The 19,677-nt window shown below is 39.8% G+C and overlaps 1 protein-coding gene across 1 annotated transcript in view; it reads left to right on the forward strand.

Annotated features, from left to right (window-relative positions):
- The window catches only part of LOC113916120 (adhesion G protein-coupled receptor E4-like), a 98,777-nt gene that overhangs the window by 26,608 nt on the left and 52,492 nt on the right, over positions 1-19,677 (forward strand). The window contains exon 4 of the mRNA XM_027582015.2: positions 19,043-19,110. Coding sequence (XP_027437816.2) covers positions 19,043-19,110 — 68 coding nt within the window. The remainder of the gene's footprint in view (positions 1-19,042; positions 19,111-19,677) is intronic.

Below are 19,677 nucleotides of genomic sequence, written 5' to 3' on the forward strand. Positions count from 1 at the left end.
TCATTGAAATTTCAAAAACCACAGCTTTAATTTCTCAGAAACTTTTTTGGTTATTGTTCTTTTATTGTACCATTTCCATAGCAGCTTCTTCTTTCTTTTACTTGTTATAAGATATTTATTAAGGTGAAGAGCCTTGTCAAAGGCAAAGACAGTGGTTGGATATAGCACTTGTATCAACATACTATATACATAAGCAAAATTTTTTAAAAAGAAAGGAAAATATGAAAATATCTAAGATTAAACCTCTCTGTAACTATACAATATTATTTGGTATGATTCCTACTCATCTTTTCAAATCAACATATAAAGTCATAACTTATATAAGTATTAATCAAATTCACTGTTATAACCTCTTTTCATGTCTCAGACAAAAGATTGAAATATTTCATGGTAACAGACTGTTCTAATAATATATTGCTATTGCTCCCCACGACATGAATTCTAATAACAATGAATAATATATGTAATATACATAATAAAAATAATAATATCTTTTAATATATTCTATATAAGATAATAATTAATATAGATATAATATTAAAATATGAAATGTTTGATAATAATTAAAAAACAAATATATTGCCTTAATTAAAATATAAAATGAGAACTAGGGAGAGAAAGGCTGCTTTATTTTTTGCTGTTAAAAATTTGCCCCCAGTCATATAATATGTGAGATATAACTGACATATAGCTCCGTATACTTTAAGGTGTAGAATGACTTGAAGAAAGCCTATTCTTAAAATATTAAACAAATGAGTTCTTGAATCTTTCTGGAGATCCTTTCTGAGGATTTTAAGTTCTCTCCTCTTTCCTGTATTAACTGTGTACCTTAGCCCAGAGTTTGCTAGAAAACAGAACCCAAGGCACAACATGTATTCAGGCTTTAAGGGGTTATGTGTGCAATCCTGGGCAGCAAGAGTGAGGGAAGAAGAGGGAAGGAGGGACAGCAAATTCAAGACGGTGCATCCCTGTGTTGGGCACTGCCTTGTAAGACAACATAGATGGTAGTGTGGCCATGCAAGACTTTCCAGAAAGGCCACTTATAACTGTGTTGGGACAGCCCCTTGGCAAGAGGAGAGAGGAAGAAAGAGCAAGGCCAGCTCCTTCTCATCTTGTCTCTGCCCTTGGTCAAACTTTGCCTCATTGGACTTTTCCTGACTTCTGGGTTGATTTGCCTGTCTGGGGAAGGCAGATCCTATTTCCATAGCACAGCAGTTCATCTGAGTCCAGATGGGAGATCCCAGAGCTTCCATGTGTATGACGTGGACAGATCTGGGTGCTGGAGCTGCAATGGTGCCCACCACGCCAGGGGACCCTCAGCTGGGGGAGGTCAAGTCAGTGATATTAGGAGACAAGCCACCTGAGGTGTCTCCAGGGACTTTGGGGCCTGCGAGTGGGCAAAAATGATTCTGGCCATAAACTGGGTCCAGAACAATTTGCTGTCATTGCTTCCTGTCTTGCTTTTCCTTTAGCTGGCTTAAAACATTTCTTCAATGTCATGGGGTCCATGGCTGTACCTCCATACTTACTAAGGCCACTTAATACAGATGCCTGGTGCAGGTTTTCTTGGCATTGTGGAATTGCAGTGACAGAAAAGGATGACCACTGATCCATGTACAAGTACCAGATAGGAACAGAATATCATGCAGGCAAGTTTCCTTCAGGCTGTGGACACAGGGAACAGGTAAGCAGATCATGGGCCCCTCTGGCCCCAAAACTAGAGGAATTCTGGGTGAGAGTTGGTTTATCCAGGCTGTGTGCTACTTCCTTCTTGCATCAGCACCCCTGAAACAAACCCTCTGCTTTATTTAGACAGCTAAATTTATCTGCTTTATCTACATGGCAAGTAGTACAGTTTGTGATATGAATGGTCAAGTTGGAACTGGTGTCCCTAGTTGGCCACTCCTACTTTCAGCTCCTGCTAGCTCAGAGTGTGGATCCTTGTGCAGTTCTGCATTGAGGAGCTTCCTGTTTAGGTCAGTTGGAGAGGTCTGGTGCCTGTGGTTTTCAGAGTTCTCCCATTCCTGTTTCTGTGAGCACTCAGGCTCATTTGCACCATATCTTACAGACATCCTTTAGAACTTTTGATCTGTTGATGGTACTCTTCAGGATTTGGGGGACTATTATGCATTTGTCTTTATTTTAACAATTCTTATTTGTTCTTTTTTGCCCACAGGGGTTAAGTGAAAAAAGGGAAGGTAAATGTGCATTCTTAGCTAGCTCTTTTGAATGAAAAATCCTATTCTCAATGAGGCTGAGAACCCTGGATTGACAGTCACACAGTGCAAGCAAGACAGAACCCAGGAGGGCTGACCTCCCAGCTGTGGCTAACCTCCTATCCTGGCTTACCCTGGGGCCATCTCTTCAGTGGGCTGGATTCACCCATACTATGCACACTCATTTCTTGCTCTGTCACTGCTGATCACTTATGCCAAACCAGTCCAGAGTATGATTTCACTGTAATCAAAAATAGCTACCATTTACTGACTGTTTATTACTGTGTGTCTAGAAATGTATTAAATACTTTATATGCACTAATTCATCCAATTCTCATAGCAGCCATAAAATAGACATGATTATCATGATTATCATTTTACTGATGAAGAAACCAAGGCTCAAAGGGGTTAAGAAATTTGCTCAAAGTCACTCAGAGTACACAGCAGTCAAAACACAAACCCAGTTGTCTGCAAGGCAAAGCCTAGGCTCTGCCCTTACATTACACCAGTGGGTTTTACCCTGGGGGTGGTTTTGTCTCCTAGGGGACACATGGCTGTGTCTGGAGACAGTTTTGATAGTCATAACTGGGGGGTGTTAATGGCATCTACTGGTAGAAGCTAGTGCTACTGCTCAACCTCCTACAGTGCATAGGGTGGCCTTTCCCCACCCCCACATTGAAGAATCAGTGCCAACGTGCAGAACCCTGCACTAGACTCATACATTACCCTGAGCGGGGACTCAAAACCACCCAACACTTCGTTGTGAGTCAATAGTTTCTCAAGCATTCTCAGGGGGAAATTCCAGATAGCTTGTAAACTTACCATGGTCCCAGTTTATGATTTCATTCTTGGGTGATGTTCATGTTCATGTTCAGGAGCTATTACAACCTTGGCATGGCACACGGATGTCTTCATGGGATTCTCACATATGGATGACCATGCCTACAGTCTCCTAACACTAACACATGAATACCCACAACACCGTTTGTAAAACAGAAATTATCATTGATACAATGAAACCTATATTTTATTTTACTTTTTAAATTTAAATTCAATTAGCCAACATATAGTAAGTACATCATTAGTTTCAGATGCGGAGTTCAACAATTCATCAGTTCCATATAACACTCAGTGCTCATCACATCACGTGCCCTCCTTAATACCCATCACTCAGTTACCACATCCCTCCACCCACCTCCCCTCCAGCAACCCTGTTAGTTTCCTATAGTTAAGAGTCTCTCATGGATTTTCTCTCTCTCTGATGACTTCCCATTCAGTTTTCCCTCCCTTCCCCTATGATCCTCCTCATTGTTTCTTATATTCCGCATATGAGTGAAACCATATGATAATTGTCTTTCTCTGATTGACTTATTTCTCTCAGCATAATGCCCTCCATTCTATCCACATCAGTGTAAATGGTAAGTATTCATCCTTTCTGATGGCTGAGTAACATTCCATTGTGTGTGTGTGTGTGTGTGTGTGTGTGTGTGTGTGTGTGTGTCTCACATCTTCTTTATCCATTCATCTACCAATGGACATCTGGGCTCTTTCCACAGTTTGGCTGTTGTGGACATTGCTACTATGAACAATGGGGTGCAGGTGCCTCTTTGGATCACTACATTTGTAACTATAGGCTAAATAACTAGTAGGGCAATTGCTGCATCATAGGGTAGCTCTATTTTGAACTTTTTGAGGAACCTCCATACTGTTTCCCAGAGTGGCTGTACCAGCTTGAGTTCCCACCAACATGGTAAGAGGGTTCCCCTTTCTCCACATCCTCTTCAACATTTGTTGTTTCCTGACTTGTTAATTTTAAGCATTCTGACTGGTATGAGGTGGTATCTCATTGTGCTTTGATTTGTATTTCCCTGATTGCAAGGAATATGGAGCATTTTTTCCTATGTCTGTCGGCCATTTGTATGTCTCCTTTGGAGAAGTGTCTGTTCATGTCTTCTGCCCATTTCTTGACTGGACTATTTGTTTTTTTGGGTGTTGAGTTTGATAAGTTCTTTATAGATTTTGGATACTAGCCCTTTATCTGATATGTCATTTGCAAGTATCTTCTCCCATTCCATAGGTTGCCTTTTAGTTCTGTTAACTATTTCCTCTGCTGTGCAGAAGCTTCTATCTTGATGAAGTCCCAATAGCTCAATTTTACTTTTGTTTCCCTTGTCTTTGGAGATGTGTCTAGCAAGAAGTTGTTATGGCTGAGGTCAAAGACGTTGCTGCCTGTGTTCTCCTCTAGGATTTGATGGATTCCTGTCTCACATTTAGGTCTTTCATCCATTTTGAATTTATCTTTGGTATATGGTGTAAGAGAATGGTCCAGTTTCATTCTGAATGTGCCTGTCCAATTTTCCCAATACCATTTGTTGAAGAGACTGTCCATTTTCCATTGGACATTCTTTCCTGCTTTGTCAAAGATTAGTTGACCATAGAGTTGAGGGTCCATTTCTGGGCTCTATATTCTGTTCCATTGATCTATGTGTCTGTTTTTGTGCCAGTACCATACTGTCTTGATGATGACAGCTTTGTAATACAGCTTGAAGTCAGGCATTGTGATGCCACCTGCTCTGGTTTTCTTTTTCAACATTCCTCTGGCTATTCAGGGTCTTTTCTGGTTCCATACAAATTTTAGGATTATTTGTTCCAGCTCTTTTAAAAATGTCAATGGTATATTGATAGGAATTGCACTGAGTATTTAGAATGCTCTGGGTAGCATTGAAATCTTCACAATATTTGTTCTTCCAATCCATGAGCATGGAAATTTTTCCATTTATTCGTGTCTTTGTTAATTTTTTTTCATCAGTGTTCTGTGGTTTTTAGAGTACAGAACCTTTACCTCTTTGGCTAGGTTTTTTCCTAAGTATCTTATGGTATTTGATGCAATTGAAAATGGAATCAATTCTTTTCATAAAAGATTTTATTTATTTATTTGTCAGAGAGAGAGAGCAAAGGCAGGGGCAGCAGCAGGCAGAGAGAGAAATAAACTCCCCACTGAGCAGAGAGCTCTATGCGGGACTCAGTCTCAGGTCTCTGGGATCATGACCTGACATGAAGGCAGAACTTAACCAACTGAGCCACTCATGCAACCCAATAGGATCAATTTATTAATTTCTCTTTCTTCCATCTCATTGTTAGTGTATAGAAATGCCACTGATTTCTGTGCATTGATTTTGTATCCTGCCACCTTCTGAATTGCTGTTGAGTTCTAGCAATTTGGGGTGCAGTCTTTTGGGTTTTCCACATAGAGTATCATATCATCTGCAAAGAGTGAGAGTTTGACCTCTTTGCCAATTTGAATGACTTTTATTTCTTTTTGTTTTCTAATTGCTGAGGCTAGGACTTCTAGTACTATGTTGAACAGTGGTGAGACTGGACATCCTAGTCATGTTCCTGACCTTAAGGGAAAAGCTCTCAGTGTGTCCTCATTAAGAATGATATTCACTGTGGGCTTTTCATAGATGGCTTTTATGATAATGAGGTATATTCCCTCTATCCGTATACTGTGGAGAGTTTTAATTAAGAAAGGATGCTGTATTTTGTGAAATGATTTTTCTGCACCAATGAGAGGATCATATGGTTTTTGTTCTTTCTTTTTTTTTTAATTTTTTATTGTTATGTTAATCAACACACATTACATCATTAGTTTTGGATGTAGTGTTCCATGATTCATTGTTTGTGCATAACACACAGTGCTCCACGCAGAACGTGCCCTCTTTAATACTCATCACCAGGCTAACCCATCCCTCCACCCCTCCCCTCTAGAACCCTTAATTTGTTTTTCAGAGTCCATCGTCTCTCATGGTTCGTCTCCCCCTCCAATTTCCCCCCATTCATTCTTCCCCTCCTGCTATCTTCTTCTTTTTTTTTTCTTAACATATATTTCGTTATTTGTTTCAGAGGTACAGATCTGTGATTCAACAGTCTTGCACAATTTACAGCGCTCACCATAGCACATACCCTCCCCAATGTCTATCACCCAGCCACCCCATCCCTCCCACCCCCCACCACTCCAGCAACCCTCAGTTTGTTTCCTGAGATTAAGAATTCCTCATATCAGTGAGGTCATATGATACATGTCTTTCTCTGATTGACTTCTTTCACTCAGCATAACACCCTCCAGTTCCAGCCACGTCGTTGCAAATGGCAAGATCTCATTCCTTTTGATGGCTGCATAATATTCCATTGTGTATATATACCACCTCTTCTTTATCCATTCATCTGTCGATGGACATCTTGGCTCTTCCCACAGTTTGGCTATTGTGGACATTGCTGCTATAAACATTGGGGTGCACGTACCCCCTTCGGATTCCTTCATTTGTATCTTGGTGGTAAATACCCAGTAGTACAATTGCTGGATCGTATGGTAGCTCTAATTTCAACTGTTTGAGGAACCTCCATACTGTTTTCCAGAGTGGTTGCACCAGCTTGCATTCCCACCAACAGTATAGGAGGGTTCCCCTTTCTCCGCATCCCCGCCAACATCTGTCGTTTCCTGACTTGTTAACTTTAGCCGTTCTGACTGGTGTGAGGTGGTATCTCATTGAGGTTTTGCTTTGGATTTCCCTGATGCCAAGCGATGTTGAGCACTTTTTCATGTGTCTGTTGGCCATTTGGATGTCTTCTTTGGAAAAATGTCTGCCCATTTCTTGATTGGATTATTTGTTCTTTGGGTGTTGAGTTTCATAAGTTCTTTATTGATTTTGGATACTAGCCCTTTATCTGTTATGTCATTTGCAAATATTTTCTCCCATTCTGTTGGTTGTCTTTTGGTTTTGTGGACTGTTTCTTTTGGTGTACAAAAGCTTTTTATTTTGATGAAATCCCAATAGTTCATTTTTGCCCTCGCTTCCCTTGCCTTTGGCGATGTGTCTAGGAAGAAGTTGCTGTGGCTGAGGTCGAACAGGTTGCTACCTGTGTTCTCCTTTAGGATTTGGATGGACTCCTGTCTCACGTTTAGGTCTTTCAACCATTTGGAGTCTATTTTTGTGTCCAGTGTAAGGAAATGGTCCAGTTTCATTCTTCTGCATGTGGCTGTCCAATTTTCCCAACACCATTTGTTGAAGAGACTGTCTTTTTGCCATTGGACATTCTTTCCTGCTTTGTCAAAGATCAGATGACCATAGAGTTGAGGGTCCATTTCTGGGCTTTCTATTCTGTTCCATTGATCTATGTGTCAGTTTTTGTGCCAGTACCATACTGTCTTGATGATGACAGCTTTGTAATAGAGCTGGAAGTCCGGAATTGTGATGCCGCCAGCTTTCCTTTTCTTTTTCAACATTCCTCTGGCTATTCGGAGTCTTTTCTGGTTCCATACAAATTTTAGGATTATTTGTTCCATTTCTTTGAAAAAAGTGGATGGTATTTTGATAGGGATTGCATTGAATGCGTAGATTGCTCTAGGTAGCATTGATATCTTCACAATATTTGTTCTTCTGGTCCATAAGCATGGAACGTTTTTCCATTTCTTTGTGTCTTCTTCAATTTCTTTCATGAGTATTTTTATAATTTTCTGAGTACAGATTCTTTGCCTCTTTGCTTAGATTTATTCCTAGGTATCCTATGGTTTTGGGTGCAATTGTAAATTGGATCGACTCAATTTCTCTTTCTTCTGTCTTGTTGTTGGTGTATAGGAATGCCCCTGATTTCTGTGCATTAATTTTATATCCTGCCACTTTTCTGAATTCCTGTATGAGTTCTAGCAGTTTTCGGGTGGAGTTCTTTGGGTTTTCCACATAAAGTGTCATATCATCTGCAAAGAGAGTTTGACTTCTTCTTTGCTGATTTGGATGCCTTTGATTTTCCATGAATTTTTTAATTTTTCTTTAATTTCCTGGTTGACCCATTCATCCTTTAGTAGGATGCTCTTTAGCCTCCATGTATTTGAGTTCTTTCTGACTTCCCTCTTGTGATTGAGTTCTAGTTTCAATGCACTGTGGTCTGAAAAGATGCAGGGAATGATCCCAATTTTTTGGTACCAGTTGAGACCTGATTTGTGACCTACGATGTGATCTATTCTGGAGAATGTTCCATGGGCACTAGAGAAGAATGTGTATTCCGTTGCTTTGGGATGGAATGTTCTGAATATATCTGTGAAGTCCATTTGGTCCAGTCTTTCATTAAAGTCTTTATTTCCTTGTTGATCTGTTGCTTAGATGATCTGTCCATTTCAGTCAGGGGGGTGTTAAAGTCCCCTACTATTATTGTATTCTTGTCGATGTGTTTCTTTGCTTTTGTTATTAATTGGCTTATATAATTGGCTGCTCCCATGTTAGGGGCATAGGTATTTACAATTGTGAGATCTTCTTGTTGGGTAGGCCCTTTAAGTAGGATATAGTGTCCTTCCTCATCTCTTATTATAGTCTTTGGTTTAAAATCTAAATTGTCTCATAAAAGGATTGCCACCCCAGTTTTCTTTTGGTGTCCATTAGCATGGCAAATGGTTTTCCACCCCCTCACTTTCAATGTGGGGGAGGCTTTGGGCCTAAAATGAGTCTCTTGCAGACAGCATATCAATGGGTCTTGTTTTTTATCCAATCTGATAGCCTGTATCTTTTGATTGGGGCATTTATCCCATCTACATTCTGGGTAACTATTGAAAGATATGAATTTAGTGCTATTGTGTTGCCTGTAAGGTGACTGTTATTGTATATTGTCTGTGTTCCTTTCTAGCCTATGTTTCTTTTATGCTCTCTCTTTGCTTAGAGGACCCCTTTCAATATTTCTTGGAGGGCTCGTTTCATGTTTGCAAATTCCTTTAGTTTTTGTTTGTCCTGGAAGCTTTTTATCTCTCCTTCTATTTTCAGTGCCAGCCTAGCTGGATATAGTCTTCTTGGCTGCATATCATTCGCATTTAGTGCTCCGAATATATCATGCCAGTCCCTTCTGGCCTGCCAGGTCTCTGTGGATAGGTCTGTTGCCAATCTAATGTTTCTACCATTGTAGGTTACAGATCTCTTCTCCCGAGCTGCTTTCAGGATTTTCTCTTTGTCTCTGAGACTCGTAAGTTTTACTATTAGATGTTGGAGTGTTGACCTATTTTTATTGATTTTGAGTGGGGTTCTCTCTGCCTCCTGGATTTTGATGCCTGTTTCCTTCCTCATATTAGGGAAGTTCTCTGCTATAATTTGCTCCAATATACCTTCTGCCCCTCTCTTTCTTCTTCTTCTGGGATCCCAATTATCCTAATATTGTTTCATCTTATGGTATCACTTATCTCTGGAATTCTGCCCTCATGATCCAGTAGTTGTTTATCTCTTTTTCTCAGCTTCTTTATTTTCCATCATTTAGTCTTCTATATCACTAATTCTCTCTTCTGCCTCATTTATGCTAGCAGTTAGAGCCTCCATTTTTTATTGCACCTCATTAATAGCCTTTTTGATTTTGACTTAGTTAGATTTTAGTTCTTTTATTTCTCCAGAAAGGGTTTCTCTAATATCTTCCATGCTTTTTTCAAGCCCAGCTAGTATCTTTAAAATCATCATTCTGAACTCTAGTTCTGACATCTTACTAATGTCTGTATTGATTAGGTCCCTGGCAGTCGGTACTGCCTCTTGTTTTTTTTTTTTTAGGTAATTTTTTCTGTCTCGTCATTTTGTCCAAAGGAGAATAGATGAATGAGAGAACAAAATGCTAACAGCGTAACAACGTCCCCAGAAAAATATACACTAAACATATCAGAAGAGACCTGAATCCAGGGGGAAAGAAAGGGAAAGAAAGAAAAAAGGAAAAAAAAGAAAAAGATAAAAGAATATGGTCAAATATGATCAGGCTGGTGCATAGATCAGTGCCACACACTAGATTTTGGGTGTATTTTTGTCTGTTAGAAGAAACTGCCTCCCAAGTTTTAAAGAAAGAAAAATTTATATATGTACAAAAATAAGGGTAAATACGATGAAGGGATGGAATATGACTGTAAAGATGAAAATTATAAAAGATTTTATAAAAGGAATTGATAAGTTGGTTGAAAAAAGAAGAAGTGGAATTAAAAAAGAAAAAGGAAGAGAATGTGATCAAGCAGGAGACTAGAACAAAGCCATACACCAGAGACTTAGGGTATATTTTGGTCTGTTAGAAGAAACTGTATCCCAAAATTTTAAAGAGAGAACAACTTATATATATACCAAAAATAAGGTTAACTACTATGAAGGGATAGAATATGACTCTAAAAATGAAAAATAAAAAAGATTTTTTAAAAAGGATTGTTAAGATATTGGGTGAAAAGGGGAAAAAGAAAAATTCAACAAAAGAAAATTTAAAAAATTAACTTTGAAAGACTAAAGAATCAGGGGGAAAAAGCCATGAATTCTATGTGCTGTATTCCCCTAGCACTGGAGTTCTGCTGTTCTCATTGATCGGTAAACTTGATCTTGGCTGGCTGTTCTTGCTGATCTTCTGGGGGAGAGGCCTTTTGCCATGGTTTTCAAATGTCTTTGCCAGAGGCCGAATTGCCCCACCATTGCCGGGACTGGGCTAAGTAATCTGCTCAGGTTTGCTCTCAGGAGCTTTTGTTCCCTGCAAGCTTTCCGTACAGATTTCAGTTTTGGTAGTTTATAAGTTTCCAGGAATGCATCTATTTCTTTCTGGTTGCCTAATTGTTGGGATATAGTTGCTTATAATATGTTCTTAAAATTGTTTGTATTTCCTTGATGTTGGTCATGATCTCTCCTCTTTTATTTATGATTTTACTAATTTGGGTCCTTCCCCTTTTCTTTTGGATAAGTCTGGCAAGGGGGTTATTGATCTTATTAATTCTATCAAAGAACCAGCTTCTATTTTCATTGATCTGTTATACTCTTCTTTTGGTTTCTATTTCATTGATTTCTGCTCTGATCTTTATTATTTCTCTTCTCTTAATTGTTTAGGTTTTATTTGCTGTTCTTTCTCCAGCTCCTTTAGGTTTTAGGTTAGCTTTTGTGTTTGCGACTTTTCTCAAAAATGTTGAGAATTTTCAAGAAAGTCTTGTACTTCCCTCTTGGGACTGCCTTTGCTATATCACAAAGGTTTTAAACAGTTGTCCTTTCATTTTCATTTGTTTCCATGAATATTTAAAATTCTTCTTTAATTTCCTGGTTGACCCATTCATTCTTTAGTAAGATGCTATTTAATCTCCAAGTATTTGAGTTCCTTCCAAATTTCCTCTTGTGATTGAGTTCAAGTTTCAAAGCTGTGGCCTGATAATATGCAGGGAATAAACCCAATCTTTTGGTACTGGTTGAGACCTGATTTGTGACCCAGTATGTGATCTAATTCTGAAGAAAGCTCCATATGCACTCGAGAAGAATGTGTATTCTTTGTTTTAGTATGGAATGCTCTATATATATCTGTGAAGTCATCTAGTCCAGTGTGTCATTCAAAGCCTTTGTTTCTTTATTGATCTTTTGCTTAGATGTTCTGTCCATTGCTGTGAGTGGGGTGTTGAAGCCCCCTACTATTATTGTATTATTATCAATGTGTTTCTTTAATTTGGTTATTAATTGGTTGATAAAATTGGCTGCTCACAAGTTAGGAACATAAATATTTACAATTTTTAGGTCTTCTTGTTGTATAGACACTTTAAGTATGGTATAATGTCCCTCTTCATCCCTTACTACAGTCTAATTTAAAATCTAATTTGTCTGATATGAGGATTGCTACCCAGCTTTCTTTTGAATTCCATTAGCATTATAAATTGCTCTCCACCCCCCACCCCTCACTTTCAGTCTGGAGGTGTCTTTAGGTCTAAAATAAGTCTCTTGCAGACAGCATATAGATGGGCCTTGCTTTTTTTTATCCAATCTGATACCCTGTGTCTTTTGATTGGAGCATATAGCCCATTTACATTCAGAGTAACTATTGAAACATATGAACATAGTGCCATTATATTGCCTGTAAAGTCTCTGTTTCTGTAGATTGTCTGTTTATTTCTGGTCTATGTTACTCTTTGGCTATCTCTTCGCTTACAGGATCCCCTTAATATTTCTTGCAGGGCTGGCCTGGTAGTCACATATTCTTTTAGTCTGTCTGTCCTGGAATCTCTTTATCTCTCCTTCCATTCTGAATGACAGCCTTGCTGGATAAAGTACTTTTTTAATTTAATTTAATTTTATTATGTTATGTTAGTCACCATACAGTACATCATTAGTTTTTGATGTGGTGATCCACGATCCACTGTTTTCTTATAACACCCAGTGCTCCATGCAGTATGTGCCCTCCTTAATACCCATCACTGGGCTAACCCAAACCCCCACCCCTCCCTTCTAAAACCCTGTTTGTTTCTCAGAGTCCATAGTCTCTCATGGTTCATCTCTCCCTCCGATTACCCGCCCCCTTCATTTTCCCCTTCCTTCTCCTAATGTCCTCCATGCTATTCCTTATGTTCCACCAATAAGTGAAACCATATGATAATTGACTTTCTCTGCTTGACTTATTTCACTTAGCATAATCTCCTCCAGTCCCATCCATGTTGATGTAAAAGTTGGGTATTCATCCTCTCTGATGGCTGAGTAATATTCCTCAATGTGAAACAGGAATCTATCAAAATCCTAGAGGAGAACATAGGCAGTAACCTCTATGACATCGGCCACAAGAACTTCTTTCAAGATACATCTCCAAAGGCTAGTGAAACTAAAGCAAAAATGAACTTTTGGGACTTCATCAAGATAAAAATCTTCTGCACAGCGAAGGAAACAGTCAATAAAACAAAGAGGCAACCCACAGAATGGGAGAAGATATTTGCAAATGACACTAAGATAAAGGGCTGGTATCCAAGATCTATAAAGAACTTCTCAAACTCAACACCCAAAAAACAAATAATCAACTCAAAAAACAGGGAGAAGACATGAAAAGACACTTCTCTGAAGATGACATACAAATGGCTAACAGACACATGAAAAAATGTCCATCATCATTAGCCGTCAGGGAAATTCAAATCAAAAGCACATTGAGATACCACCTTACACCTGTTAGAATGGCAAAAATGGACAGGGCAAGAAAGAACAAATATTAAAAAGGTTGTGGAGAAAAGAGAACCCTCTTACACCGTTGGTGGGAATGCAAGTTGGTACAGCCACTTTGGAAAACAGTGTGGAGGTGCCCCAAAAAATTAAAAATAGAGCTACCCTTTGACCTAGCAATTGCACCACTGAGTATTTACCCCAAAGACACAGATGTAGTGAAAAGAAGGGCCATATGCACCACAATGTTCATAGCAGCAATGACTACAATAGCCAAACTGTGGAAAGAGCTGAGATGCCCTTCAACAGATGAAGGGATAACGAAGATGTGGTCCATATATACAATGGAATATTACTCAGCCATCAGAAAGGATGAATACCCAACTTTTACATTAACATGGATGGATGGAGTATTCTTTTTTTTTTAAGGTTTTATTTATTTATTTGAGAGAGAGAGAGACAGTGAGAGAGGAAATACAAGCAGGGGGAGTGGGAGAGGGAGAAGCAGGCTTCCCACGGACCAGGGAGCCTGATGCAGGACTCACTCCCAGGACCCTGGGATCATGACCTGAGCCGAAGGCAGACGCTTAACGACTCAGTCACCCAGGCGCCCTGGATAGAGTATTCTTGGCTGCATGTTCTTCTCATTTATTACCCTGAATATGTCATGCCAACCCTTTCTGGCCTGCCAGGTTTCTGTGGATAGTTCTGATGTTTAGTCTGATGTTCCTCCCTCTGTAGGTAAGGAGCCTCTTGTCTCAAGCTGCTCTCAGGATTCTTTTTCTCTAAAATTTGTAAACTTCACGATTATATGTCAGGGTGTTGATCTATTTTTATTGATTTTGGGAGGGGTCCTCTCTGCCTCTTGGACATGAATGCTTATTTCCTCCCCAGATTAGGGAAGTTCTGAGCGATGATTTGCTCAAACATACTTTCTGGCCCCCTCTCTCTCTCTTCACCCTCAGGCACCCCAATAATTCTGATATTGGTTCGTTTCATGGCATCATTAATTTCTCGAAGCCTTTCTTCATGGTCTGTTAGTTGTCTTTCTCTGTTTTCCTCAACTTCCTTCCTTTCCATCAGCCTGTCTTCTAGATTACTTACACTGTCCTCTGCCTCATTCACCCTGTTTCAGCATCCAATAGACTGCATCTCCATTATAGCATATTTAAGTTAGGCCTGATTAGACCTCATTTCTGCACTAAGAGATTTTCTATTGTATTTTATGGTTTTTTGAAGCCCAGCTATTAACTTTATTATTCTTATCCTGAATCCCATCACTGACATCTTACTTATATCCATATAGATTAGATCTGTGGCAGAGAACATTGCTTCTGGTTCTTTCTTTTGTTTTGAATTCATCCTTCTAGTCATTCTCCCCAGAGAAGAATGGGTGAGCTAGTGAGCAGAATAAAAAATATCAATCACCACCCAAGCAAAATACACACTAGACAAATCCAAAGTAGTCAGAAACCAAAACAGAAAAGCAAACAAAAACAAGAGAAAACAAAACAAAAAGAAAAAAAAAGCGGGGGAAGAGATTATAATCTCACAGGGTGAACAAAGCAGGGTGATCCACTTGTTCCTGGGTGAATTTTGGTCTGTGTGTTAGAAAACACTAAATCCCAAAATTGCAAAGAAAGCAAAACATATATATACAAAAATAAAATTATATAGAGTACAAAAAAGCCAAAAATGAAGCACATCTCTATAAAATGTAGATGTAAAAAATAAAGTTAAAAAGCAACATAAAAACATAGAGTTGATAAAATAAGAAACTAGTTGAAACGGGAAAAAAGAAATGGAAAATTTAAGACTGAAAGATAAACGAATCATGAGAAAAACCTCGAGTTCTATATATTATTTTCCCCCAGTGCTGGAGTTTTACAGTCTTGTGAGATCCGTAAACTAGTTGTGTACCTGTTCTTCCAGTTTGTCTTCTGGGGGCGGGGCCTGCTGTGCTGCTTCTCAGGTGTCTTTTCCTGGGCCTAGTTCACCTCCCCTTCCCAGGGGGCTGGGCTCAATGTAAGCTGGTCCTCTCTGTGGCTTTGTTCCCTGAAGGCTTTCCATTACTCTTTAGAGGATCAGAATAAAAATGGGCATGCCCCAATCTCCAGACCCAGAGTTGAAAGATCGCAGTCCCCACTCTTCAGTAAACCCTCCTGGACAAACAGTCTTCACTTTTGTGTGTGCCAAACTGCAACTCCTGTGGTGGGTGTTCATAACAGTCCTCCTAGGGGGAGTCTGAGGGACCTGTGTTACTGCCCTTTGTGTGCCCTGGGGCTGAGAGCAGTCATGGGCTCGTGCACGTACCCACTCCACCACTCCCATGGGATATGGCTGTCACCCTACTGTCCTTTCTGGGGCCGCACCCCTGAGAGCTGTTGCCTGGTCATGGTTGCACCTGTTTAACACCCCCCCCAGGGGATGGCAGACAGTGCACACGTTTCAGGATGCTCAGGCGGAGAGCAGTCACCCCATTGGCCCAACTCATGGTTTGTGGCAACCTAAGTTAAGATTCCCCTCCTGGGCTCCCTGACTGTAACCAGTTTCCCCGTTCCAATGCTTGGGCACTCTATCAGTTCAGACACCCCCATTAGTTCTGTGACTCCTGGGATCCTGAGACCACACTGACCCACCTAGAATTCTGCCCATTGCATCCCCTGAGCACCTTTCAGACAGGGATATCTCTTTTTTATTTTATTTTATTTTATTTTATTTTATTTTATTTTATTTTATTATGTTATGTTAGTCACCATATAATACATCATTAGTTTTTGATGTAGTGATCCAGGATTCACAGTTTGCCTATAACACCCAGTGCTCCATGCAGTATGTTCCCTCCTAAATACCGGTTGCCAGGCTAATCCATCCCCCCACCCCGTCCCCTCTAAAACCCTCAGTTATTTTTTTCTTGGAGTCCATAGTCTCTTATGGTTCGCCTCCTCCTCCGATTCACCCCCTTCCTTTTTCCCTTTCTTCTCCTAATGTCCTCCATGCTATTCCTTATGTTCCACAAATAAGTGAAACCATATGATAATTGACTTTCTCTGCTTGACTTATTTCACTTAGCATAATCTCCTCCAGTCTCATCCATGTTGATGCAAAAGTTGGGTATTCATCCTTTCTGATGGCTGAGTAATATTCCATCGTATATATGGACCACATCTTCTTTATCCATTCATCTGTTAAAGGGCATCTCGGCTCTTTCCACAGTTTGGCTATTGTGGACATTGCTGTTAGAAATATTGGGGTGTATATGGTCCTTCTTTTAACTACATCTTTGGGGTAGTCTTTGGGGTGTCTTTGGGGTCAACAGCCCGGAGTGCAATTGCTGGGTCATAGGGTAGCTCTATTTTAAATTTTTTGCGGAACCTCCACACTGTTTTCCAAAGTGGCTGTACCAACTTGCATTCCCACCAACAGTGTAAGAGGGTTCCCCTTTCTCCACAACCTCTCCAACATTTGTTGTTTCTTGCCTTCTCAGTTTTTGCCATTCTAACGGGTGTAAGGTGGTATCTCAATGTGCTTTTGATTTGAATTTCCCTGATGGCTAATGATGATGAACATTTTTTCATGTGTCTGTTAGCCATTTGTAGGTCTTCTTTGGAGAAGTTTCTGCTCATGTCTTCTGCCCATTTTTTGACTTATTTGTTTTTTGGGTGTTGAGGTTGAGAAGTTCTTTATAGATCTTGGATATCAGCCCTTTATCTGTAGTGTCATTTGCAAACATCTTCTCCCATTCCATGGGTTGCCTCTTAGTTTTGTTGACTGTTTCCTTTGCTGTGCAGAAGCTTTTTATCTTGATGAAGTCCCAAAAGTTCATTTTTGCTTTAGTTTCACTAGCCTTTGGAGATGTATCTTGAAAGAAGTTGCTGCGGCTGATGTTGAAGAGGTTACTGCTTATGTTCTCCTCTAGGATTTTGATGGATTCCTGTCTTACATTGTGGTCTTTCATCCATTTTGAGTTTATCTTTGTGTATGCTGTTAGAGAATGGTCAAGTTTCATTCTTCTGTATATAGCTATCCAATTTTCCCAGGACCATTTATTGAAGAGACTGTCTTTTTTCCATTGCATATTTTTCTGCTTTGTCAAAGATTATTTGACCATAGAGTTGAGGGTCCATATCTGGCCTCTCTATTCTGTTCCATTGGTCTATATGTCTGTTATTGTGCCATTACCATGCTGTCTTGGTGATCACTGCTTTGTAATATAGCTTGAAATCGGGCAACGTGATGCCCCCAGCTTTGTTTTTCTTTTTCAACATTTCCTTGGCTATTCGGGGTCTTTTCTCATTCCATGCAAATTTTAAGATTGTTTGTTCCAGCACTTTGAAAAATGTCATTGGAATTTTGATCGGGATGGCGTTGAAGGTATAGATTGCTCTGGGTAGCCTAGACATTTTATTTTTTTAAAGATTTTATTTATTTATTTGACAGAGAGAGACACAGCGAGAGCAGGAACACAAGCAGGGGGAGTGGGAGAGGGAGAAGAAGGCCTCCCGCGGAGCGGGGAGCCCGATGCGGGGCTCGATCCCAGGACCCTGGGATCATGACCTGAGCCGAAGGCAGACGCTTAACAACTGAGCCACCCAGGCGCCCCTAGCCTAGACATTTCAGCAATGTTTATTCTTCTGATCCATGAGCATGGAATATTTTTCCATCTTTTTGTGTCTTCTTCAGTTTCTTTCATGAGTGTTCTGTAGTTCCTAGAGTATAGATCCTTTACGTCTTCAGTTAGGTTTATTCTGAGGTATCTTATGGTTTTTGGTGTTATTGTAAATAGAATAGTTTCTCTAATTTCTCTTTCCATAGTTGCATTGTTAGTGTATAAGAAAGCAACTGATTTCTGTGCATTGATTTTGTATCCTGCCACATGACTGAATTGCTGTATGAGTTCCAGTAATTTGGGGGTGGAGTCTTTTGGGTTCTCCACATAAAGTATCATGTCATCTGTGAAAAGAGAGAGTTTGACTTATTCTTTGCCAATTTGAATACCTTTTATTTCTTTTTGTTTTTCTGATTGCTGTTGCCAGGACTTCTGGTACAATGTTGAACAATAGTGGTGAGAGTGGGCATCCTTGACATGTTCCTGATCTTAAGGGAAAGTCTCTTAGCTTTTCCCCATTGAGGATGATATTTGCTGTGGGTTTTTCATAGATGGATTTTATGAACTTGAGGAATGTTCCCTATCCAAACAAGGATATCTCTCACTGGAGCAGATTTCTAGGGGTTCTGATTTTACCCCAGGGGCTCTATCACTTTCTGGTAGCCAGCTTATAGAGGCCCCCTCCCCCTTCCGTTTGTCTTCTGATATCTCCCCTCAGATTCATGTCTCCATACCTCCTACTTTGCAAAAAGCAGTCTCTTTTCTACTTGTAGTGTTCCAAATATATTTCCTTACATCTCAGGCTGAATTCATGGGTGTCCAGAATGATTTGTTATCCAGCTAAATTCAAGGGACCAAATGAAACGAGGTCCCTTACTCTTCCACCATCTTGCTTCCTCCCGCTCGGTGGTCACTTTTCTATTTGTAGAATTGCAGCAATTCTTTTCCTAAATCTCAGGTTTAATTTACAGGTGTTCAGAATGATATGATAGATAACTAGCTGAATTCAAGGGCCAGATGAAACACAGATCCCCTATTCTTCCACCTTCCATCTTCCCTCCAATTGAAACCTATATTTAAAAGCCCTATTAGGGGCCAAGCTACAACCTTCCCAACTACTTAAAAACTAAAGCAAAATTGGATTCCCATTTTTTATTTTTGGAATTATGGGATCCTCCAAGATTATGGAGATAAATGTCTCCTAATTAAAGTAGACATGGCACCTTCTTTCTTGTGATGAACCTATGTTGTTAACTCACCTTATCTCTTTTCTGTCCTAGAAGTCAACCATGTGACCTGCTCTAACTTTGACAATAGTGATCCAACTTTCCAGAACTGTCAAAAGCAGGTAAGGTTCACCACTTCATGGGTTTGCACTCTGCTTGCACAAGTGTACAGGAGACCATTTAAAGAATAGAGTGGGTGATGTAGGGAGGGATACCTCACCTTAATGTGCAGGTGTATTCAATATATGTTGCCATGTAACAAGTGACCCCAAAACTTAGTGACTTAAACAACATTTATTGTCTCCAAATTCCTATGTGTCAGAAATCCAGGGAGTGCTTTGCTGGATGTGTTGCCATGGGGTATCTAACAAGGCTGTCATCAAGGTGTGAGGATGAAGAGTAAGCAGAAATCTCATCCGTGCTGACAGGAAAGGAAAGCCATGGACCTGCTTTGGTAAACAGCCTGGCAGCTCCTCAAACAGTTAAACATAGAATTATATTCTCAGCAATTCCACTGTTAGGTATTTACCCAAGAAAATGGAAAATACATACCAACACAAAAACTTGTACACCAGTGTTCACAGTGGCATTATTCACAAGAGCCAGAATGTGGAAATGACTGACATGCCAGTGAACTCATAAGTGGACAAAAGAAATGTGGTCCATCCATACAATGGGCTATTGCTCAG

Source organism: Zalophus californianus, chromosome 1, assembly GCF_009762305.2.
Source record: "Zalophus californianus isolate mZalCal1 chromosome 1, mZalCal1.pri.v2, whole genome shotgun sequence".
Taxonomy (NCBI): Eukaryota; Metazoa; Chordata; class Mammalia; order Carnivora; family Otariidae; genus Zalophus; species Zalophus californianus.